A 24,540-nucleotide genomic window follows, 5' to 3' on the forward strand; every position below is an offset into this window, starting at 1 on the left:
ATGATTAAATAGTTGAATGAATGAATGACTCTTCCTTTACTCGGGACCTAAAAGCTCCGGTTTTCCCAGGTCTCATTATTACGACTTGTTGTTTTTCCACATCCCTAATGGTTCTGGTGACCTTACCCTGGATGACCTTCAGTCTGTTAGTGTCCCTGTTATAAAGCAGCTCTCAGAGCTAAACATTATATTCCATCTGTAGTCAAGTGACCCACCAGGATAAGGCCTTGTGATAAGCACGAGCTGAAACTGAAAACAAAAATCCTGCTGTTCTGGAAGGCCAAGGGTCAGAAATGTCGTGGCTTAAGTTTCCTTCAAACGCATCCAAATGGGGCTGGGAAAAACCAGAGGTAGAACATTGCAGTTTTTGCATGTGTTATGTTTTTGTTGCTTGATAATCCCTTTGGCCAAAGTGGATGTTATGTTCAGTCACGGGCATGGCCCCTGGACTCTGACCCTGTGCCAAGCACCAGGCTGGAAATCTGTGGGCTAGAAAACAAGCCAGCTAATTTGAAGCACATTACATCAGACACTTCCCAGGGTATAAAGGAAGGCCTCCTTGCTAGAAAGCAGGGAGAATTTTGGCTCCTAAGAGATTGGACTCAGTGACTCCAGCTCCTTGGCCAACGGTCAATCCTGTAGCACGCAGCTATCATGTGGCCTGCAATAAATTCAGATTCAAAGCTTCTGGCCCCTGCCTCATGTATTGAAGCCACAGCCTCCTTTGAGAGACATATTGGCTCTTTTAGATTAGGGGCAGCTTTTACAAAAAGAAGAGACATAAAATCTGACATTAAAATTTTTTTTACCGGCTTTTCTAATTTTAGGAGCAATGTTGTCTTTGCAGTGGGAAATCGTAAGCCCTGGATTAGAATGCTGTCCAAAAGATGGTGTCTTCCCCTTTTTTTTTTTTTTCCACATTAAATAAAATCATATAATGTGTAGCGATAGATGTATTGGTATTAACTATTAAATTTATAAATTAGACACTAATGGTAGGTTTTTCAGTTAACCTCAGAAGCTGACTTGCTAACCTCAGAAGCTGACTTGCAGCCAAGGAAGTTGATCTCAGTGACATTCAAAGGTACATGTTCTGTAATTCCAAAGTCTTCACCTCCTTCTATGTGCCATACAAATTATGAGGAACTACACATGCTAGTTAGTGCCTCTGTGTTCAGGACAAAGTATTATCCAGATGATAAAAAACCCTAATTAATAATACAGAGACCTTGGCAACTTTCCCTCTGAATGCTTAAAGTTAAGTCCTGGGGTGGAAATAGAGCTGGTTATAGTGGCCTTCGGGTACGTGGGAGAACAAGATACAAAGCACCTTTGTGAGAATGATCAGATCTGCTATTCCTTATGTCTGCAAAATAAAGAGCTATTATTAGGTCATTCTACAGTTGAGTTAACTAAGACTCAGCACAGATAAATTCTAACACCCAAGTCTTCTGACAGACTGGTGCTTTTCCCACCATAAACTCCGTAAAATGAGGAGCACCTGCGTTCCCGTGAACAGAGTGAAGATTGTGGAGATCCCTGAGAAAGATCTGGTAAAGTGCTTTAGTGTGACCTTTCTGTAGTCTAAACTCTTGAGTCCATTTCAGGCAGCCCGGGGTTACAAATGTCTGACTTCCATACAACCCGTAGTTATGAACCAACCCCCATTAAAAAAAAAAAAAAAAACCCATAAAGCCTATTAAATTGAAAATTTGAGGTACATACAGTGATTCCTAATAACAAACAGGTACTACTTTGTGATTTGCATCAAAACATCATTACTGTATTATTCTGTTAAAGATGTTTTAGTATATCTGGAAGTGTTTCTTTAATTTTTTTTTTTTTTTATGCATAGAAGGGTATGCTGTATACTAAGACAAACATTTGACTAACTGACTTTAGATACGACCGTACCTTACTGTTCCGACTTACATACAAATTTGTCTTAAAGACAGAGTTAGGAACTGAACTCGTTCATAATCCGGGGACTGACTGTACTTCTAAAGGATGGAAAAGCTGATAGCTCCTAATTTTATGCCTGTTGAAGCAAAGACAACAAATTTCAGAAGAAATAACCCACCCTCTGGGTTTGACTTCATTTCTTTAAATTGGGCTTTTAGTTACCTCCGGACACTTCAACTTTTCTTTTGGGAAAACAGCTCTGGCACTATTTGATCCGTACCTTGATGGGGTACTCAAGAAAATACCATGAAATATTGATGAAGTGCTTTAAGTTTCACGGGAAGTGATGCTCCAGTCTGCAGAAATCCTGTAAGTTTCTGAAATGCATTCCTGCTTACCAGTATGTCTTATCAGCTCTTCCAATCTGCTCTTCCAACGTTGCACACCTCACTCCTGACCTGTCCATGTGTGAAAGTCTGAGAATGTCACACATATATTTGCCACCTTTTGGAAAGCCATGTTTGTTCTTGAGAATGGAGTGATATATTATTAAAATATCCAAGAAGGAAAATAAAGGGGTAGGGGTGAGAAGAGGAGGAGGATGGCAGCAGGGAGGTAAGAAGGGGAGGAAGGGAAGTGAGTAAAGGAGGACAATCCCCCAAGAGTCCAAGCTGTCAACCCGCAGAGTATGGACATCCTCTGTCACTCACCCTGCAAGGAGGAACTGAGACTTGTTGGCCAGGCCACACAGGCGATGGTGCCAAGGTCTGCTGTGGCCAGGCCTTCTCAGTGACAAGAGACTGTGGAGTGCAGAGCTGTTCATTTGGCATCCTTCACCATCACTAAGGTCACTGATGAAATATTAAACCAGTCCTATATATATGGCCTCAAGAAGGGGGTCAGGAATGGAGGGAAGCAGGGGCAAGAGGCAGTGATCAGATACATAGAAGGGAGCAAAGCCTCCTGGAACCACACATAAGAAGATTCCATGACAGCCACATTGCCACAGTGAAGTAGCCAGCTTATGTTTACTTCAACTCAAAATGTTTTTCCTTCGTACACCCATACCATCACCTTTTATTTCTAAGAAGGTGATACAAAGTACCAGGCTTCACAGTGCCATTGATGTCCATTTTGACAGCATTCATGTCACAATACACAATCAGGTACTGTAATTATATAAAATCCAAGGAATAAAATGTTACTAGTTATACTGGTTAAAATTAAACTGAAAGCCAAAAGGGAAACAAAACAAAAAGAAATCTCTGTTGGACTCCATAGAGACACTTGACAATATTACAAAAACTGTAGCCAAATAATTGTCCTAGCATGCCGCAATTCATTGCCATAACTTCATAAATTTCCAGCTCTTTGAGGGAAAGAAAGTGCTATAGTTCTCAAAGAAATAGCTCTCACATGTGTACAGGTCAACAGAAAAAGGAATGCAAAGTCGAGGCACCAAGATTGCTCAAACAACAATGGAGTCTAAAGAGTCAGGCTTCAAACTTTTCTGAACCAGTTATCTGGTCTGTTGACAAAAGAACCTGGACAGTGGCGTTAGTCCATAAGGGCCAAAGAAGAAACACCCCACTGTTAATAAGGAAGAAAACCATTAAGAACTAGAACAATTAAGACTTAAATATTTTTTTCTACTCTACTTTTAAGCTGAATTACAGCTTTTCATATTTGGAATAGGAAAAAGATACAGAATTGATCTGTGGGTAGAACACCTATCTCTTTCCCCATCCCCCATCCCAGCTCCTGATCCAGCACTTAACAGTGGAATGCAGATATTGCTGGTTCTATATTCTTGAAGTAGAACTACTATTTCTTCATGTGTGGTCATGCCTCTTTTTTTTTTAAACAGTGAGGTATAATTAATATTCACAATGCCTATTCTTTCCTGGGCTATGGGCTAGATCAATGGTGTAGGCAGAAACCAATTCTACTTTGTGATAAAAATCACGCATATACAAAAATTATTGCACTAAAATCAAACAAACAAAACAAAACAAAAACCAACTCAGCCCAACCAGCAAAAGGCCAACTCAACTCTTCGGAAGTGCTGCACTTCCTGCCCTTTGTAGAGCATCTTGACCTTTGTAGTGTTCCATTGAATTTGGTCCATTATTAAATGTCCAAAAGTAAAAGAGTCCAAAAGACACTGTAGGATCTTTAAGGCTAGGTCTTCCCGGTGCTTCTATGAGATAAATTATCTCCTTGGCCACATAGTATAAAGCAGGGGCCCTTGTTAGAAAAATGGCTAACAGACTCCCCTCAAAAAAAATCCAGAAGCAAGGGAGGATGGGTGCACATCATGTCCTCTCCTGTGAATGAGAGAGAGAAAGACAGTAAGCAGCCTGGGATATCAAAGCCGCTCATCAACACCTCTGGAAGTACAGAGACCTCCTGGCTTCACCATGAGAGCTCATTACACTCAATCCCTCAACCCATGTATTTGTGTTTGTGTCTCCCCATCTTTCTGTATGTGACTCCCCCTTTTTGAGAGTCTGAATGTCTTCCCTATCCCTGCAAAATCTGTTTTTTCTTATTTTTTTTCCTCAGCATCCTCTTTGATCTCTAATGGTCTCTCTTCCTTGTTGGATGTAAAAGTACAGTGATAATCCTGTCCTGCTGCCCAGGGTTCCTTTGCCACTGCCCTTCCATATTTCTCCCCCAGGGCACTCCTGTGTCTCCTCATCTTTTCGATAGCTCCCCACTCCAGCATACTCACACACATTCACAATCTAATTACTGAGCCGAATGTGCAGAGTACATGCCAACTCAGCCAAGATTACTTTCACATCCAAAAATCTGCTCTCGTCATCAAAATTTGAGTACAGGGTATTCAATACGTTGCAGATGTTTTTATAAAGCTCTTAATTAAGTGCTCACATAATGGATGAGAACAAGACATTTCCAGACTCTGTTATCGTGATACTTGATATCCTCAATATTGTTTCTCTTCTTTGGGGTGTCCACTCCAGCTCACGTCTTCTTTGTAACTGGTTGTATGGCCCTTGTGATTAATAAAATATTTGCACAACATATCTGGATAAACAGAGGTGGATGGTGGCATCCTGCTATTGCAGGCACAAATCTAATAATACTTTAAGGTTCAGGGTAGAGGGACCGGAGGTCAAATCATCATGTGTTGCAGAAGCTCCTGCATGTTGTGACCACCAAACAAGTTGTGTTGAAGACCTAAGATCTGTCTCTTCTAATGACCACCCCTTGGGGCAGGGAGTTGGGAGTGAAAATACTAGTGTGAAGGCAGAGTCAGTGCAACAGCCCAGGGCTGCCTTTTGCCCCATTCTTCAGTGAAGTCCATCACACCACATCCCGTCATTCTAAGACACAGAGGCTGGGCTGGGCTCTTCTCTACTTACCGCTTCGGATTCTGAACTAGGACTTGCTGACATTCTCATATATGACATCGCTGATGCAAAACTGCTGCTTCTTCTTCAGCCACATCAGCTGTACACACTGGTGGATAAAAATGTATTGTTCCTGGGGCAAAAGGCAAAAACGTGTCAGAGCAAGATATCTTTGTGCAAATATGCATAAAGATAAAATATTTTAATACAGTGAAACTTGTGAGAGCTGGAAATCAACAGGACTGCCTTGTTTCTCCCAGTCTAACAAATTTTCTGCTTTTGACAGGATGCAGTCTTAGCACTTTTCTATGGCTCATTTTAGTAGAAAATAGTTGAGTTTTCCTTCTCTGACAGATTTCTGTCTTACACAGGTTCCAGCTTTTGCAGGCTTTACTGTACTATGATAATTGTCATGATCAAGATATTTTTTAAAGGGGGACATAGTTTTCATTATTTAGAGAGACACGATTTTATAATTCGAAACTTCAAGAGAATCAACTGTGAAAATATTTTGATTAATAAAGTTTAGATCATTGCTACTTAGTGGTAAAGGCAATGAATATTCAGTTGACAAATTATGGGGCTATTTTGGAAAAAAAAATAGTGCATAACCTCACCATACACTGAAATAAATTCCAGAAAGTTTAATAAATTAAGCCATAAAAATATAAAGGAAAATATAGGTTAATTCCTCTCTGATCGCTTTAGAGAAGGACTGTCAAAGCTTAAAAACAATGGGAGAAATTACAATTGAAAATGTCAAATTACTGCATCTAAAAGAAAGTAAGAAGAATAAAGGGAACACCAGGAACTTGGAGAGGAAAATGTTTTCTAGAGCAATGACAAAATGCTGATACCTGTGTACTTGTTAAAAACTCATCCAAATCACACACTTAAATAGAAAAATAGGTGAAGAACATCAACCACTAGCCCACAGATTACTGGAGGGCAAAGACTATGTCTTTTTATTGCTAATGCCTAGCACTTAGCTGGTGCTTGTTGAATGTTTCTTGAATTAAACAGAGGAAATATTAATAACTAGAAATATTTGCAAAAAAAAAGCCAAATAAAATGTAAATAAAACAATTACTTGTCATCCATGAAGTGTGCAAAAGGTAAAATGAAAAAAGAAATAGTACTCAGTGGTGAGTTGGTTGAAGCAGGTCATTTCTATCTATTTGCAGGAGGAGATATAATTAACAAAATGCTAATAAATGGTGGTGTGGACACAGATAATAGTAAAAAAGTAGAAAAGAAACCAATTTAATGTCCCCCGCCAAAAGAAGAATGGCTTAATTATGCAAAGGCAAATCTATAATGAAACATTAATCAGCCCTTAAAATGAGTTTATAGAGATTTGGGGTAACGCTCATAGAATAACGTAAAGTGAAAAACTATAGTGTAAGATATATAGATATATATAGATAGCATTGTTTTATATAGATAGCATATAAGCAAAACCATGTAAACGTCATACTTGAATGAAGGTCCTGAGAAAATACACCGAAATATTGAGTAGTTATCTTTGTGAGATGAAATCAGTAATTTCACGGTCTTTCTCCTTTTTCTTTTTTTCCCAAAGTTTCTCTAAAAGTAAATACTTTTAATGCCATTATCCACAGGATTTTAAGGAGCCTTTTGCATGACAGGAAACCCTGGTGGCGTAGTGGTTAAGTGCTACGGCTGCTAACCAAAGGTTGGCAGTTCAAGTCCACCAGGTGCTACTTAGAAACTCTACGGGGCAGTTCTACTCTGTCCTATAGGGTCGCTATGAGTCGGAATCGACTCGATGGCACTGGGTTTGGTTTTGGTTTCGGTTTGTATGACAATATTATACAAAGGATAAAGGTTAATATTTCAAACACCACTAGATTGGTACCTCAGCCTAACCTGTATTTTTCAACAAGGCTTACAGAAAACATATACCCTTATTTTTTGAGAGAATTTCATCAATAACTGAGCTTTTCCTTGTCATCATATATGACCCATTGTCAAGCACTAGGCATAGATAAGGCCAAAGATTGCCTGGTACCTCAACCTATAATTACTCAGTAGCAAGAGTGGGACAAACTTTGTGTCAAAAAAAGGATCCAAACCACAGGAATAGTCAATAACCAACACATCCCTGGGAGCCCAGAGGAAATCTAGGCTCCGGATCGAGAGGATGCCACTGAAAGCAGAGCAGCTCTTACTAACCTCCAGGGAAAGGCTATTAGAGGAAAACCAAGCAAAACATTTGATAAAAAAGGAAGAGAGCCCAAGAGAGGCAGACACCACCTTCTGTAAAATTTCAAAGCACTTATCTATATTATGTCATTTCATGCAATGCATACTTTACAATTCAGTAAAGTTATTATTTGTATTTTACAGGTGAGGAATGGGAGAAGTGAAGTCATTTGTGCAGAGGTACTGCTTGGAGCTCAGACCTTCTTCCAGGGTCTGGCACTCTTTCTAACTACTTCCGCTGCTTTTGTGGAGAGGCCCATGAAAGTGTCAGGACAGGTCAGAAAGGAAAAGAGGATAGATAGGTCAAAATACAGCCCACTCCACAGGCATTGCAATGACCCTGAAATATGCATCTGAGGACGTAGCAGGTTTAATCAGTCACTTCTGCTGTTTTTAGAGTGAGGTGGGGTGGGAGGATCAGGATGATGGGCATTCTGGAGATGGTTGGAGAATCAGAAACCGGGAATGGGAAGAAACATGGTATACAGTTCATGGGTTGTTTACAGACACAGAGAGCTGGAAAATCAATCAGCTGGAGAATCATCACAGCCTCTCAAAAATCATTAGTGTCAAAGGAATACTGTATCATGATAAAGGTGAAGAGAATTTTTTTTTTTTAATTTTGCTTTTTACTTTTGAACATGAGTAAAGTAGAAGGCAATACAGTTGGGATGTAAAAGGGCTAACACAGGCATGCAGAGTGGAGGAATGACAGGATATAAAGGTAAATGAACAAGATGTTCTAGAAATAACTAACGAAACATAAATAAGTAACTGGAACTGGAAAGCACCCACCACCAAATCCTGTAGGAACTCAAGGGTGAAGTAGAAGAGTTGGGAAAAATAAGTAACCTATGGTGACCTCTGCCCGCTTTGCTGACTTTAAATTCCCTCAGGAGAGTTAGGGACAGAATCTCACATTTAAAAGAGATTGTTTCCCTGGAGATGTCAACTGAAAATTCTTCCATAAACAAAGAAGCCAAATAAATAAGCAACATTCGGGGCAAGAAAGGCATTCTGGACAAAATCTTTCCCAGCTTTGCACAAAGCCACATCCTGGCTGCCCTAGTTTTGTTTGATCGCCACACCTCGAGAAAGATAATGAAGCTGAAAGTGGGACGGAGGGTGGGCCATGTGAAGGTAACTTTTAAGAAAGGATTAAGATTCTGTAGTCAGAAAAGTCAAAAGCTAACAGGCTATAATCAAAGTCTATAAAGTTAAAAAAGGTATAAATTAAGTGAATTGGTCAGATAATTCATCACACCCAAAATACTTAAAATTAGGAGTGGCTGTTTGAAGCGTGGGCATTCATCTACATCAGGGGAAGTTTAACCACATAGGGGAATGGAAACGTACGGAATGGAAAGCCAAAAATATGGACCCATTAATTTAGAGGAGGACTTCTCTGGGAAACCAGGACGTTCTAAACATAAGATAACAAGCTGATATTCATTCCCCCAGAGCAGTAAGTCAGAAGGCAGCAGGGTTGACATGGTGGTGGCTCAGTGGTTAAGAGCTCAGTTGCTAACCAAAAGGTTGGCAGTTTGAACCTACCAGCTGCTCCTTGGAAACCCTATCAGGAAGTTCTACTCTGTTCTATAGGGTTTTATGAGTCGGAATCAACTGGATGGCAACGGATTAAGTTTGTCTTTTTTTTTTAGAGTTGGAATGTGAGTGAGGTCAAGAAGTGAGGAAACAAATACAGGACTGAATGTGCATGGTTTACCCTGTCTGAAGTGGGATGATCCTGCTAGAGCTCAGACATAAACACACTGGAAAGGCTGTACCACGCCTTGGTCACATGGGAGCCGGGAGGAAGGAGGAGAGAAAAGTAAAAAAAAGTGGGGAAGGGGCAACAAAAACAGAGCTAAGAGACCACAGCCATTACTCTAGGCTTTCTGAGTTATACTGCCACCTAGTGGTGACTGTTAGGAAAAGGCACGAGGACGACGACGACGACAGCAAGTTTCAATGCCCCGGAAATTTAGTGAGAGGTCAGGTCAGGTTGTGTTCTACTCAAAAAGCGTTCCTCCCACACACACTCCTTGATAAAAAGGGCTATTGAACGCCTGAAGCGGAGATGTCGAGAGTAAGGCTGATTGGGGTTAGGAACAAGCTATTGTGCTGAGGTTTTTGCACCCACACAGGTGCCACCCGCTGCTACTCTGAGGCCGTGTAATGCTGTCTGCTGGCCCGGCCTGGGGCTGGCACTCCAGTCTGACTGAAGAATTACCGGGCTGCAAGGGAGGAGAGGACTTGGGAGAAGAGGAAGAAGAGTGAGCATGTAACACTGCCGAATTTTTCTGGGACTGCTCCCATGTTGTTAAAATGGGAAATCCATTTATTTACATAAAAGGGAACTTGAAGAATTGATGAGTTAGGGGGCTGGGAATCTTTAAAGATATAAGGTGGACGGAAGGCATAAATCTATCCATGACCATCATTGAAAGTGAGTTGTGCTAGAGTTACGTCGAGGACAAACTAATGACAAACTTACTGAATCAAATCCAACAATTCAGATATAAATTCAATTACATCAGTTCCACAGCTTCTATTTGGTGGTTTTACCCAGGTTGGTTGGTATCTTCACCTAACCCTCAGTCTGTTTGAGGACAATTTATCCTATTACAGGTGCTTCTGTGTGCTCTGGATTTCTAAAGGGCACGTGAGGCCAATAGAAGTGTAATCTCCAATCACTGAATGTCTTTCTAGAGAGTAACATCTATTTAACAGTTAGAACATACACAATAAGGACATGGGACAGGCAGGTGCAAAACAATCCAAGACACTTGCTTTGAAGCACGAGATTGAATACTGGCAAGTTTTTTCAGTCAAGGGCAAATTAAAAAAAAAAATACATACTGGTTACACTCCTACCTCTGTCTGTACCATGGACATCCGGTATGACCTCATTTCTGACACAAGTCCTAAGATGTCTACAAACTCATGATCCCGAATGTGCTGCAAGAGCCTGTCCAGGGCAATGAATGTTCCTGTCCGCCCCACTCCAGCACTGCAAAAAAAAAAAAAAAAAGTCCAGACAGCATATTACTTAGCGCTTTAAAAAAAATTACAGGTAGCACCATTGTAAAAAAAAGAAGATTAATCTCCTGACAACAGTTTCAACTTCACTGATTTTTAAGCATGTGGTTGCAATAGGTGTTTCTTCTAATGTCACATTTTTCCTATCACTGCTACCTCCCTTAAAGAGCAATGGGCTGGCACTGCCTCCTTGGCCACACCCGCCCACGGGCACTCTGCTTCCTGAAGAAAGCAATGATTCCATACAGAGGACCACTCTGGAGAGTTGGTTCCTGCCCTCAGTGAGCTGACACACATAAATGATTCCCTGCCTCCTGAATCGCCTCAGAGTTCAGCCCTCACCCAGTTTGGAGCCTAGCTGAGATGCCCATGACCTAGCTCTAGCTCTAGGGTCATACATAGAAATTTGCGTTCTTTCAACTCTTGATTCAGTTCACCATCCCAGACCTTTCTTACAAATCTTCCCTCTGGTGGGTCTTGGGTCTGTTTCAGTCTCCCAGAGATCTTTTATATAGATGCCTCAAAATGAAATTAAATATTTGGACCCAGTCTCTTCCAGTCCCCAAATCCAATGTTCAGGGTGTAGGGGGAAGTGGAATGACATGCTTTGGACAACTGCCCACCTCAGTACTCAAGTCTACATGTTTAAGTCAGCTTGTCTTTTCTTCTAATCAGCCATAGACCGAAGTGCCAAATACCTCTGAACTCTAAATTATGATGAAACTATGCAAAAAGAGAAAGTCGAAGCCAATTTACATGTGGGATTTGCTAGAAGAAAAATCCAACACTAGAAGCCTGGAGTTCAGAGCCCCAGTTTGTCATTTCTACTAAACTCTTCCCTCCTCAGACCTATCTTCTCAGGTAAGATCATCTGCCGCTGGGTGAGCACCTACAAAGTCAAATCCAGGACTGCACCTGCTACCAGCTGTGAAAGGAAACCATGAGTTTGACCCCACGGTTGAGCAGTTGTATTTTCTGCTCTTGGAAAGAGCCGGTTTGAGAAAGGATTATTTCACCAGTGGAAGTGAGGCTTTTTACCTTCGAATGCCTAAAATAGGTTGACAGCAGAGATATTTTCCCTAACTGGAAACTTGGTAGCTTATGAAGCATTTTCTTTGCAGGAAGACACACATTCTTCACATACACACACAATCTCTCTCTCTCTCCCTCCACCCCCTCCCCCTGGGCACTCATGCATACACACACACACACCCCTAGCCATTCTAATTCACAAAGGCCATGGTGCTAGATCTGGAATTATAGGTTTATTTACTCAGGTTCGCATGGCTTACAATGCCTCTCCTAACATCTTTATTTAACTTCTACCTCTGATATGCAATTGGAGCACATATTTATGTCTTCTGCTCTTTTGAGACTACATAAAAAATTTACACTATTATATCACAGAGATAGATACTGATGGAGCTTTGTGCACTTGGTAGAAAGGAAAGCTTAAATTCGAAAATAACTCTTCCCATAAGGAATAAGTGTGGTCCTTGAGTTTTGACAACGGACTGGATGATATATTCCATTTCATTTTAATACCCACTGCTGTTGGGTCGATTCCGACTCATAGCGACCCTATAGGACACAGTAGAACTGCCCCATAAAGTTTCCAAGGAGTTCCTGGCAGATTTGAACTGCTGACCTCTTGTTTAGCAGCTGTAGCACTTAACCACTACACCATTAGGGTTTCCACTGAGCTGGATATTTTCTTTTCCCTTTCCCTCATCTTGCTTTTGTGTCTATAATATTGTGGAATGTGATGAACTATTTATAAATTTAGCATTTGTCTGTGTTGTAAACCATGCAGAACCCTTGTTGGAAAAGGGTAATTATACACAGTGCTTGTAAGCATGGCCCTTGGAGACTGGCATGCCTGGATCTGATCCTGTAGTTGTATGAAACTGCGTGGATCCATTAACCTTTCTACACCTCAGTTTTTTTTTCATGTGAAAGTGGAAATAATACTTACCTCCTAGGATGTAGGATAAAGGGTAAAACTGATTGCCGTAGAGTCGATTCTGACTCAAAGTGACCCTACAGGACACAGTAGAACTGCCCCATAGGGTTTTCAAGGACCAGCCAGTGAATTCAAACTGCTGAACTTTTGGTTAGCAGCTGAGCTCTTAACCACCAGGCCACCAAGGCTCCAGATAAAGGATACATTATAAATTAATCATATATATAATAAGACGTCAATTAATTGTAGGTTTAAAAAAATTAGAATTTCACCCTTGAGACTGTTACCCTGGAATACTCTCCGAATCTTGAAATGAAATTATTTCCTGAAGTCATATTAAAAAAAAAAAAAAACCATTTTAGCTCAAAAAAGTAAAGAATGTTATCCTTAAGTATCGCACTTTAAAAAAAAAAAAAATTATCTTTCTAAGACCAAAGGGACAACGGTAACTCTAAAGCAAAGATGGTAAGCTTAGGGGGCAGGGAGTAGAAATAAACGGTGGGGAACCAAGAGCAGAAACAATGAGAATGTTGACACAGTGTGAAGAATGTAACCAATGTTCCTGAACAATATGTGTAGAACTTGTTAAATGGTGTATTTCACCAAAAATCAAATTTCATTAAATTTAAGGCAATCAAAATTTCATTTAATTGTCAATGAACTCTGGCCAGGGGTTTATAGAAAGGTGGCCTATCTCCTTGATAAAAGAAAGCCCCTGATGCTTGACAGAAGACGCATTTGATGTGGTTACCTGCAGTGTATGATCATGGGCCCTTTGCTCCTGGTAGCTTGCTGTCGGACCATGTGTACAAACTGCAGGATACTTTCTGCAGCATTGGCCGTGGGCACACCGTGATCAGGCCATGCCGTGTAGTTAAAATGCATCACAGCCTGCATCTCATCAGCCTTTAGGAGAAAAAGGTAAAGAGAAGCATCAGTCTCTCAGTCCACAGTCAAGATGGCCCAGACCGCCCCCAGATCACGTCCTAATGGTGTGAGGTGATAGAGCCACCCCGCACTCCTGCTCGGTGCACTTCCCTTGCCAGCATTGTGTCTGGCACAAAGCAGGCCTGAAAAAAATATCAGTGCTATAGAATCTTCAAGTAGTAGGATAAATAGGCTAATCCATGCCTGCGTAGTCAGTGACAAGAGCTTAAGAGGATCAGGGTTTGCATCCTGGCCTTGCCGCTGAGAAGTTATATCAGCTTTGGGCAAATCCCCTTCATCAGGCTGGTACACCCCTTTCCCGGCTGCTGCCACCATGCACAGCTGTACCCTTCTCCTGATAATTGCTCCCCACTAAAGGGAGCTAAGAGCCCTGGCAGCATGAATGGTTAAACACTCGGCTGCTAAACAAAAGGTTGGCAGTTCGATCTTGCACATCGAATAAACTGTGGTTCTCTCTGAACTGATTAAACACTGAGCAGGATACGGGTCATTCAAAATCCATTTTAGCCTCTACTAATTTGAAGAATAAGGATCTACTATACAGGGTTGCTATGGGTTTGGTTTGGGTTTTATCTTGTTGTCAACTGTCAGAAATGCTCCAAACCCAGGCCTTACAAAGATTTATTTCATCCCTCATCCTCCAAGCTTGTTAAGAGTCTAGAATCCACTCAGATAATGAAATAGTGCATCATAATTTGGGAGAGTCTGGCCTGGCTACAAATTTGGAAATAAAGTTTAGGGTCAGAGAAATGAATTCCAGAGACTCAGTGGTCTTGGGTGAAGCAAAATCTGTAAGTATAAATAAACATATGATAACATTTGTATAAATATAAATAAACCAGAAATTCAGCTAGACCCCTGTCCCCTTGGTGCCCAAGGCCATCTGTCTCCAGTAGTATACAGGGCCTCCCTCACTACATTCAAGGGCTCTTTCTTAGACACACCAAGCATGAAGCACACAAAAAGGCCCACCCTCATCGGTGTCTTCAGGAAGCATGGCAAGAAAGCAAACCAGGCATAATAAACTGTGCAGAATGACTCAATTATTTAACACCATGAGTGTGCAAACTTATCCTCAGCCACTAGATAACTTTGGTTGCCCAGAAAAATTCAAGATGTATACATTGTAGACAAACAGTTGATCTGAAAATGTATCCAGGTAAAAAATGCAAGGTGCTTCAAAAAGAAGAAACAAATTTTCAGTTGTGTTTCCACAAACATAAGGCAAGGGTCTGCTGAATAGAGAGGCCCAAGGTCACTGGGAACAAACAATTTTTTTTTTTTTTGCTGATCTTTAATTTCCAGTTCTTTACTCAGTTCATGCTAAGTTTTGAGTATTGGCAAGATAGAAGTTTGTATTATAGTCGTTTTCTTCCTTTCTTGTTAAATAAGAAAACCCTTCTGGTTTTATCTTGCTAAATTCTCTTACCCTGACTTCCTCATTTATATATTTTTTTGTACTCTGAAATTTTCCACATAGCAATATGGGGGGGATAAAGAACAATATAAACAAATGAAACAAATAGATAAACAAATTCATTAGCACAGCACGATGTGCTTTGGCCATGTCACCATTTTAAGAGCTTAAAACTTAGATTATATATGTTTATGGCCATTAGGGGGCACTCTGGTACTAGATGCTAGCAACCACAGTGCAAACACTATTATTCAAGGTTTTATTTCTATTTTTTAACTCTTTGACAGGGTGTCATTGAAAGATAGGCCATCTTTTAAGACCAAGGACAAGAAGCATAGTATTGACCATGCAATGATCTGCGTGACTCTTCCCTGTGAACAAGGGAATAAGCATGAGAATAGACCCTACTTTGTGCTTTGCTTTTTTTTCCCCTCTTGAATGCAAAAGTAGGGAAAGGTTTCTCCATATCTGTCTAGCAGTTCGTACTGCCTTCCTGGCGAAAACAGCCAAGAAAGCAAGCAAATTTCAGATGGCATTCAAAGTGTTAAATATTTTCTCTAATGGACAAACTGTAGATGCTTTGCAAGTGTTTTATTATTTTTAAAATCATTCATTCATTTGTTCACTCATTTATTCATTCTGCGAAGATGAATTCAGTGAGTAAGGGTTGAATTTACAAAGATTATTAAAACAGGTCCTTGCTGTTTTAAATCTCACAGTCTACCAGGGAGGCAGACATAAAGAGAGATAATTGTACCATCTATGGTGTGCTGTGATAGAGGATTATACACGAGACTCTAAGAGAAGAGCAGGAAAGAGTTATCTGCTTCTGAGACCAGGGAGGGCTTAACAAAGGAGGTGACACTGGAGGTGAAACCGTGTTTGCATGGAAATCTGCTTGGTGAACAAGGAAGAGATGAGCATTTCAATGGAATAGAACAGCATGAAGCACAGTCTTTTACAGTCATACTGGGATATGCCTAATTTCTCATTGCAGTAAAAGCCATTGTTAGTGGCCAGTGGTTACGATGATCAGTTATTAAAAATTACTAGATAATTACTGCATTCTTGTGGAGCCTGGGTGGCACAGTGGTTAAGTGCTGGGCTGCAAACCAAAAGGTCGGCAGTTCGAATCCACCAGCTGCTCCTTGGAAACCCTATGGGGCAGTTCTACTCTGTTCCAATAGGGTTGCTATGAATTGGCTCGATGGGAACATGTTTTGTTTGGTACTGAGTGCTTACATTGGATTGCTACGGACAATCTTTGCTTGCATTGTCTATATTTAGGACTGGCAATATTTTTTCTGTAAAGGGCTGTTGTGTTAGTTGCCATCCAGTTGATTGCGACTCATAGTGGCCTCAGGCTCTGCAGGTCATAAGGTTGCTCCCAACTACTCGGGTTTGTTGTCGAGGCACAAAAGCAGTCATAAACCAAATCCGTTGCCATCCAGCTGATTCCGACTCATAGTGACCCTATAGCACAGAGTACCAGTGCCTCACAGGGTTTCCAAGGAACAGTTGGCAGGTTTGAACTGCCAGCCTTTTGTTTAGCAGCTGGATGGTTAACCACTGTGCCACCAGGAATACATAGAAATGAGAGCATGGCTGTTCCAAAATCATTTTATTTATGTACACTGAAATTTGAATTTCATATGATTTTCATGTGTCATAAAATATCATCCTTTTTAAAAATTTCTAACCATTTCAAAATGTAAAAGCCATTCTTGGTTTGCCTTTGGTGGGAGGTTGGATTTGGTCCATGGGCCACAGTTTGGCTTCAAATACTGTAATATATACTATTAGAAAGGTCTGTTTCTAAGGAGGGAATAACTTTTTTTTTCTTTCTTTTTTTGTTTTTAGTTGCATTGTGGTAAAATGTATGTAACATAAAATTAGCCATTTTAACATTTTTAAATGTAATATTCAGTGGAATTAATAACACACTATTGTGTCACTATTACCACTATTTATTTCCAAAATTTTAGTGAATAACATTTTAATGAGAACTTTCCTATTAAACTTGGAGACAGCATGTTGAAAAGGAAAATACTAGTAAATATTCTGTTTTATTTTCTGGGGACTGTTCCATGTGAAGAAGGAAATAATAATTTTGGTTGACTTTAAATCCACTGAAACCCATTGCCGTCGAGTTGATTCCAACTCATAGCAACCCTATAGGAAAGAGAACTGTCCTGTAAGGTTTCCAAGGAGTGCCTGGTGGATTTGAACTGCCAACCTTTTGGTTAGCAGCTGTACCACTTAACCACTATGCCACCAGGGTTTCCACTGGTTGATGTTGGCACCTACAATATATCTCCCAAGGCTGGGACAGAAATATTTAACATGTGTTCAAAGGCTCATCATCAGAGAGCAGGTCTTGTGGTCTTATGGGAAAAATAGACTTTTCTGACATTCCAACAATCAGAAATCAATAACACTTCAAAAGATATATGGAACCATGATTAGTAGGCCTAGAAGTACCTTCCAAAAAATCAAAACCAAACCAAAACAAAATAAGGAAAAACTAAAACTCAAACTACTAAATCATGGTTTAAATATTTAATTTCAAATTTAAGCATACCTTGTATATCCTAATTATACTCATATATGGTTAATATATGTAACGAGAACACTTCCTCAAATATGTTAAGCAAGGATTAACGGTGTCATCTCGCCCTGGGCTAAAATGAGATGGAACAGGTGAAGGCTTTCTTTCCATTTCTTTTGGCCTTTCAGGCCAACATTTCATCCATACCATTCTCAATGAAATGGGAAGCAACTACATGAAAAGTGGAATAGGAAGTAGTGCTTCAAAACCTGAAGTGCGCATAGTCTGATATGGCGGTCCCCCGACACTCGTAGGGGATTCCCTTAGCCTGGGGGCAGCACCTTAAGCTTCGTGACTTACATAGCTGATCCGGAAATGTCTACAGGCCCAGTCATCTTGCTCCTCCTCTGAGATCATCTCCACGGTGATGTCCCCGTAAGCGATGGGTTCTTCTGTGAAAGGCCAGTAGTGGTCACATTTCACCTGAGGAAAAAATAACACAACCTTGTAGAACAAACAGATTGAAGAAATGAGGCCTGTGCTCACTTAGAGAAAACATTTAGGGAAAACAAAGGCACTTACTTCTGAAAAATTGTATAGAACTTTTGTGTGGATGGAAAGCAAAGCAGGTAGAATAGTTTCTGCTACATCTATCCACCCACTGCTGTCGAATCAATTTCAACTCAGCCACCCCATAGGGCTTCCAAGGCTGTAAGTATCTATTATGCAAGCAGACTACCACATCTTTCTCCTGAGGAGCCGCAGGTGGTTTCGAACCGCTGACCTTTCGATTAGCCATCATTCTTCTGCTACAGAGGAAGCTCTTAATCAATAGCAGTGGCTGGTGCTGGTTTTGTTGATAAGTACAAAAGACCCCCATAGGTACTTACCCTCCTTTTCTCATTACACTGAGTCAGCATAACAATAATCTGAGACTTCTGTTGTAGGACCATTTTCCAAAAGTCATTTCTGGTTTCAGGCAGCGGCCCCTGTGTGGCAATATACTCCTGGGGTGAGTTGTATCCCTGAGAGATAAGTGACAAAAGTGTCACCTAGTAAGCCACTGTCAACACCAAATGCTGTTCCACACAAATGAGAAGAAACTGAAAATTAACTGGTGATTAACCTTGCAAAGGATTATACACTGTTGTAAAGTTTTCTCCTTTGTTCATCAAAAAAGCAGTCAGTGTAAACACGGATGAATCTGGAAGGCATTATGTTGAGTGAGATGTCAATCAGAAAAGGACATATATTGTATGAGACCACTATTATAAAAACTTATGGAAAGGTTTTACACAAAAAGAAACAATCTTTGATGGTTATGAGGGAGGGGAGGGATGGGGACGGAAAAATACTACCTAGACAATAGATAAGTGGTAACTTTGGTGAAGGGTAAGTCAGTATACAACACTGGAGAAGCCAGCACAGCTTGTACAAGACAAGGTCATGGAAGCTCCATAGACACATCCAAACTGCCTAAGGGACCAAATCACTGAGACAAGGGCTGGAGACCATGATCTCAGGGGATATCTAACTCAACTGGCATAACATAGTTTGTAAAGAATATGCTCTACATCCTACTTTGGTGAGTAGCGTCTGGGGTCTTAAAAGCTTGTGAGTGGCCATACTCCACTGGTCTTACTCCATCTGGAGCAAGTGAGAATGAAGGAAGCCAAAGACACAAGGGAAAGATTAATGGACCACAACTACCACAGCCTTCACCAGACTGAGTCCAGCAAAACTAGGTGGTGCCTGGCTACCACCACTGACTGCTCTGATAGAGATCACAATAGAGGGTCCTGGACAGAGCTGGAGAAAAAGGTAGAACAAAATTCTAACTCACCAAAAAAGACCAGACTGACTGGTCTGACAGAGCCTAGAGAAACCCCCAGAGTATGGCCTTCGGACACCCTTTTAACTTAATACTGAATTCACTCCTGAGGTTTACCTTTTAGCTAAAGATTAGACAGGCCCATAAAACAAAATGAGATTAAATGGGCACGTCAACCCAGAGACAAGGAGGAGGAGGCAGGAGGAGACAGGAAACTTGGTAATGGGGAACCCAAGGTCAAGAAGGGGACAGTGTAGACATGTTGTGGGGTTGACAACCAATGTCACAAAGCAATATGTGTATTAATTGTTTAATGAGAGACTAATTTGTTCGTAAACCATCTAAAGCACACACACAAACACAAAAAAGCAGTCAGTGTATTTAACTGACCATGTAGCTCAGTGTGATTTTAAGAATTGCTCGCTGGAAGCTTACAAAATCACATATCACAGCCACACATTTTATATATCTATATATACATCTTTATATATACATATATGCATATATAATAACTGTTATCATTACAGGTGTTACAAGTAGAGGCGCTTAAGTGGAGAACTTTCAATTTGGTTGCTGAAATTGGCATTAAAATGTAAAAAAGGAATATGACCTTTAGCATAATTATCTATCTTTCCTTTAACTAATCCTTACAAAGAAATATGAACATAGCTAATGTATAGGCTTTTTTTTTCTTTCCTTATTGTTTATGCTGAAACAGAATAGTGGAAATTGCTTTAGAATTGGATAGTTGAGTAGGGACTGGTTCTCTTTTCAAATATTCTGAATTGTATTCCATTGGCTGGGTTTGCATTTGGATGCCTGATTTTTGTTTTTACTTACAGGAATGTAGTTGGCGTTAATGTAGTCTGCACCTTCCTCTTCATTCATGGAGACTAATCTCACCCTGCTGAAGTCATCTGTAAAGAGTTAGGGAGAAAAGAAATATTAAAAATGAAGATGGAAGGAGGAATCATCTCGACCCTCTCTACCCAATATCAAGTCAAAATTAGTTGGTGATATAGTAGGTAAAGTTTTTTCTAGCATGATATTTTAGCCATAACTCAATCTTAATTTCTTGTTTAAATAAATGCACTATTTCCTCCCCACCAGCTCTCAAGTTCTTGGAAGAATTGTTTCCAAGTTTTTGGAAGATCATGCAGAATATTTGCAGGATCTACAATGTCTGGGAGAAAGCATGGAAGGCAACAGTATCTAGCCTAAACACATGATTTTCATTTCACCTGGGGATAGCCAGAGAATTCACTACCTTGGGGAGACCTCAAGGAGAAAAGATGAAGTTACATGGGCTTTTAAATTGATGGCCTTTAAAAAGAAAAAGTATATTCTGAAATGTATACAGCCGTAAGATGTTATGTTATTACTACCAAATTTTATCAAAAGCTATTATCAAGGAACCCCCACGTGTCTGTCAATTTGTCGTACTGTGGGGGTTTGCGTACTTCTGTGACGCTGGAAGCTGTGCCACCGGTAGGTATTCAGATACTAGCAGGGTCACCTATGGAGAATAGGTTTCAACTGATCTTCCAGACTAAGATAGACTAGGAAGAAGGACCCGGAAGTCTACTTCTGAAAAGCAGTAGCCAGTGAAAACCTTACAAATAGCAGCAGAACATTGTCTGATATAGTGCCAGAAGATGAGCCCCCCAGGTTGGAAGGCACTCAAAAGACGATGGGAAGAACTGCCTCCTTAAAGTAGAGTTGACCTTAATTATGTGGATGGAGTAAAGCTTTTGGGACCTTCATTTGCTGATGTGGCATGACTCAAAATGAGAAGAAACAGCTGCAAACATCCATTAATAATCGGAACCTGGAATGTACGAAGTATGAATCTAGGAAAATCGGAAATTGTCAAAAATGAAATGGAATGCATAAACATCGATACCCTAGACATTAGTGAGCTGAAATGGACTGGTATTGGCCATTTTGAATTGGACAATCATGTAGTCTACTATGCCGGGAATGACAACTTGAAGAGGAATGGTGTTGTATTCATCATGAAAAAGAACATTTCAAGATCAATCCTGAAGTACAACGTTGTCAATAATAGGATAATATCCATATGCCTACAAGGAAGACCAGTTAATATGACTATTATTCAATTTTACTTATCAAACACTAAGGCCAAAGATGAAGAAATTAAAGGTTTTTTATCAGCTTCTACAGTCTGAAACTGATAGAACATGCAATCAGGATACATTGATAATTACTGGTGATTGGAATGTGAAAGTTGGAAACAAAGAAGAAGGATCGGTAGTTGGAAAATATGGCCTTGGTGACAGAAACAATGCTGGAGATGAAATGATAGAATTTTGCAAGATGAACAACTTCATCGCATATACCTTTTCTCACCAACACAAACAGCAACTATACACATGGACCTCCCCAGATGGAATACACAGGAATTAAATCAGCTACATCTGTGGAAAGAGATGATGGAAAAGCTCAATGTCATCAGACAGAACAAGGCCAGGGGCCGACTGTGGAACAGATCATCAATCGCTCATTTACAAATTCAAGCTGAAAGTGAACAAAATCAGAGCAAGTCCATGAGAGCCAAAATACGACCTTGAGTATATCCCACTTGAATTTAGAGACCATCTCAAGGATAGATTTGACGCGTTGAACACTAATGACAGAAGACCAGACGAGTTGTGGAATGACATCAAGGGCATCATACATGAAGAAAGCAAGAGGTCATTGAAAAGACAGTAAAAAAGAAAAGACCAAGATGGATGTCAGAGGAGACTCTGAAACTTGCTTTCGAATGTCAAACAGCTAAGGCAAAGGGAAGAAATGATGAAGTAAAAGCACTAAGCAGAAGATTTCAAAGGGCAGCTTGAGAAGACAAAGTAAAGTACTATAATGACATGTGCAAAGAGCTGGAGACAGAAAACCAAAAGGAAAGGGCACACTGGGCGTTTCTCAAGCAGAAAAACCTGAAGAAAAAATTCAAAAAAATTGTAATAGCAAAGGCTTCTACAGGGGAAAATAATAAATAATGCAGGAAGCATCAAAAGAAGATGGAAGGAATACACAGAGTCATTATACCAAAAAGAATTAGTAGATGTCCAAACATTTCAAGAAGTAGCACATGATCAGTAACCGATGGTACTGAAGGAAGAAGTCTAAGCTGGCCTGACAGCATTGGTGAAAAACAAGACTCCAGAAACTGACAGAATATCAACCGAGGTGTTTCAACAAATGGATGCCGCGCTGGAAGTGCTCACTTGTCTGTGTCAAGAAGTTTGGAAGACAACAACCTGGCCAACTGATTAGAAGAGATCCATATTAATGCCTATTCCCAAGAAAGGCAATCCAACCGAATGCAGAAATTATCAAACAATATCATTAACATCACACATGAGCAAAATTTTACTGAAGATCATTCAAAAGTGGCTACAGCAGTATATTGACAGGGAGCTGCCAGAAATTCAGGCTGGTTTCAGAACTGGGTGTGGAACCAGGGATATCATCGCTGATGTCAGATGGATCCTGGCTGACAGCAGAGAAGACCAGAAGGAAGTTTACCCCTGTTTAATTGACTATGCAAAGGCATTTGACTGTGTGGATCATAACAAATTATGGATAACATTGTGAAGAATGGGAATTCCAGAACACTTAATTGTGCTCATGAGGAACCTGTACATAGATCAAGAGGCAGTTGTTCGGATGGAACAAGGGGTTACTGAGAGTTTTAAAGCCAGGAGAGGTGTTTGTCAGGGTTGCATCCTTTCACCATATCTATTCAGTCTGTATGCTGAGGCAAATAATCTGAGAAGCTGGACTATATGAAGAAGAACGGGGCATCAGGATTGGTGGAAGACTCATTAACAACCTGCGTTATGCAGAGAACACAACCTTGCTTGCTGAAAGTGAAGAGGACTTGAAGCACTTACTAATGAAGATCAAAGACCACAGCCTTCAGTATGGATTACACCTCAACATAAAGAAAACAAAAATCCTCACAACTGGACCAATGAGCAACATCATGATAAACGGAGAAAAGATTGAAGTTGTCAAGGGTTTCATTTTACTTGGATCCACAATCAACAGTCATGGAAGCAGCAGTCAAGCAATCAAACAATGCATTGCATTGGGCAAATCTGCTGCAGAGGACCTCTTTAAAGTGCTGAAGAACAAAGATGACACCTTGAAGACTAAGGTGTGCCTGACCCAAGCCATGGTATTTTCACTCGCTTCATATGCATGTGAAAGCTGGAGAATAAATAAGGAAGACCAAAGAAGAATTGATGCCTTTGAATTGTGGTGTTGGCAAAGAATATTGAATATACCATGGACTCCCAAAAGAACGAACAAATCTGTCTTGGAAGAAGTACAACCAGAATGTTCCATGGAAGCAAGGATGGTGAGACTGCGTCTTACGTACTTTGGACATGTTGTCAGGAGGGATCAGTCCCTGGAGAAGGACATCATGCTTGGCATAGTACAGGGTCAGTGGAAAAGAGGAAGACCCTCAATGAGATGGATTGACACAGTGGCTGCAACAATGGGCTCGAGCATAACAAGGATTGTATGGATGGCACAGGATGGAGCAGTGTTTTGTTCTGTGGTATGTGGGGTTGCTATGAGTTGGAACTGCCTCGACGGCACCTAACAACAACAACATTATCAAGGAGTAATACAGGCAAGGTCAGCACAACTGGACTAAACCAAAAGCAAAGAAGTTTTCTGAATAAGCTGAATGCTTAGAAGGCCAGCGTAGTAGGGGCAGGGGTTTGGGGAACATGGTTTCTGGGGACATCTAAGTCAACTGGCATAATAAAATCTATTAAGAAAACAGTCTTCATTCCACTTTGGAGAGTGGTGTCTGGGGTTTTAAACGCTAGCAAGCAGCCATCTAAAATGCATCAATTGGTCTTAAGCCACCTGGAGCAAAGGAGAATGAAGAACACCAAGGACACAAGGTAATTATGAGCCCAAGAGACAGAAAGGGCCACATAAACCAGAGACTGCCCTGACAGGGAATACAACAGAGAACCCCTGAGGGAGCAGGAGAGCAGTGGGGTGCAGACCCCAAATTCTCATGAAAAGATCAGACTTAATGGTCTGACTGAGACTAGAAGGGCCCCAGTGGTCATGGCCTCCAGACCTTCTGTTAGCCTAGGACAGGAACTATTCCCAAAGCCAACTCTTCAGACAGGGATTGGACTGGACAATGGGATAGAAAAAGATGCTGGTGAAGAACGAGCTTCTTGGATCAAATAGACACTTGGGACTATGCTGGCATCTCCTATGTGGAGCAGA

At 40.6% G+C, this 24,540-nt stretch overlaps 1 protein-coding gene across 1 annotated transcript in view; it reads right to left on the reverse strand.

Moving 5' to 3' along the window:
• Nucleotides 1-2,791: 2,791 nt before the first annotated feature.
• PTPRO (protein tyrosine phosphatase receptor type O) overlaps nucleotides 2,792-24,540 on the reverse strand; it is a 52,792-nt gene continuing 31,043 nt past the window's right edge. Inside the window, exons 8-14 of the mRNA XM_064284544.1 lie at nucleotides 20,095-20,171; nucleotides 18,314-18,448; nucleotides 17,784-17,906; nucleotides 13,262-13,416; nucleotides 10,383-10,518; nucleotides 5,292-5,412; nucleotides 2,792-4,229 (exon numbers count right to left, since the gene is read on the reverse strand). Coding sequence (XP_064140614.1) covers nucleotides 5,308-5,412; nucleotides 10,383-10,518; nucleotides 13,262-13,416; nucleotides 17,784-17,906; nucleotides 18,314-18,448; nucleotides 20,095-20,171 — 731 coding nt within the window. The 3' untranslated portion in view covers nucleotides 2,792-4,229; nucleotides 5,292-5,307. The remainder of the gene's footprint in view (nucleotides 4,230-5,291; nucleotides 5,413-10,382; nucleotides 10,519-13,261; nucleotides 13,417-17,783; nucleotides 17,907-18,313; nucleotides 18,449-20,094; nucleotides 20,172-24,540) is intronic.

This window comes from Loxodonta africana, chromosome 4 (assembly GCF_030014295.1).
Source record: "Loxodonta africana isolate mLoxAfr1 chromosome 4, mLoxAfr1.hap2, whole genome shotgun sequence".
NCBI lineage: Eukaryota > Metazoa > Chordata > Mammalia > Proboscidea > Elephantidae > Loxodonta > Loxodonta africana.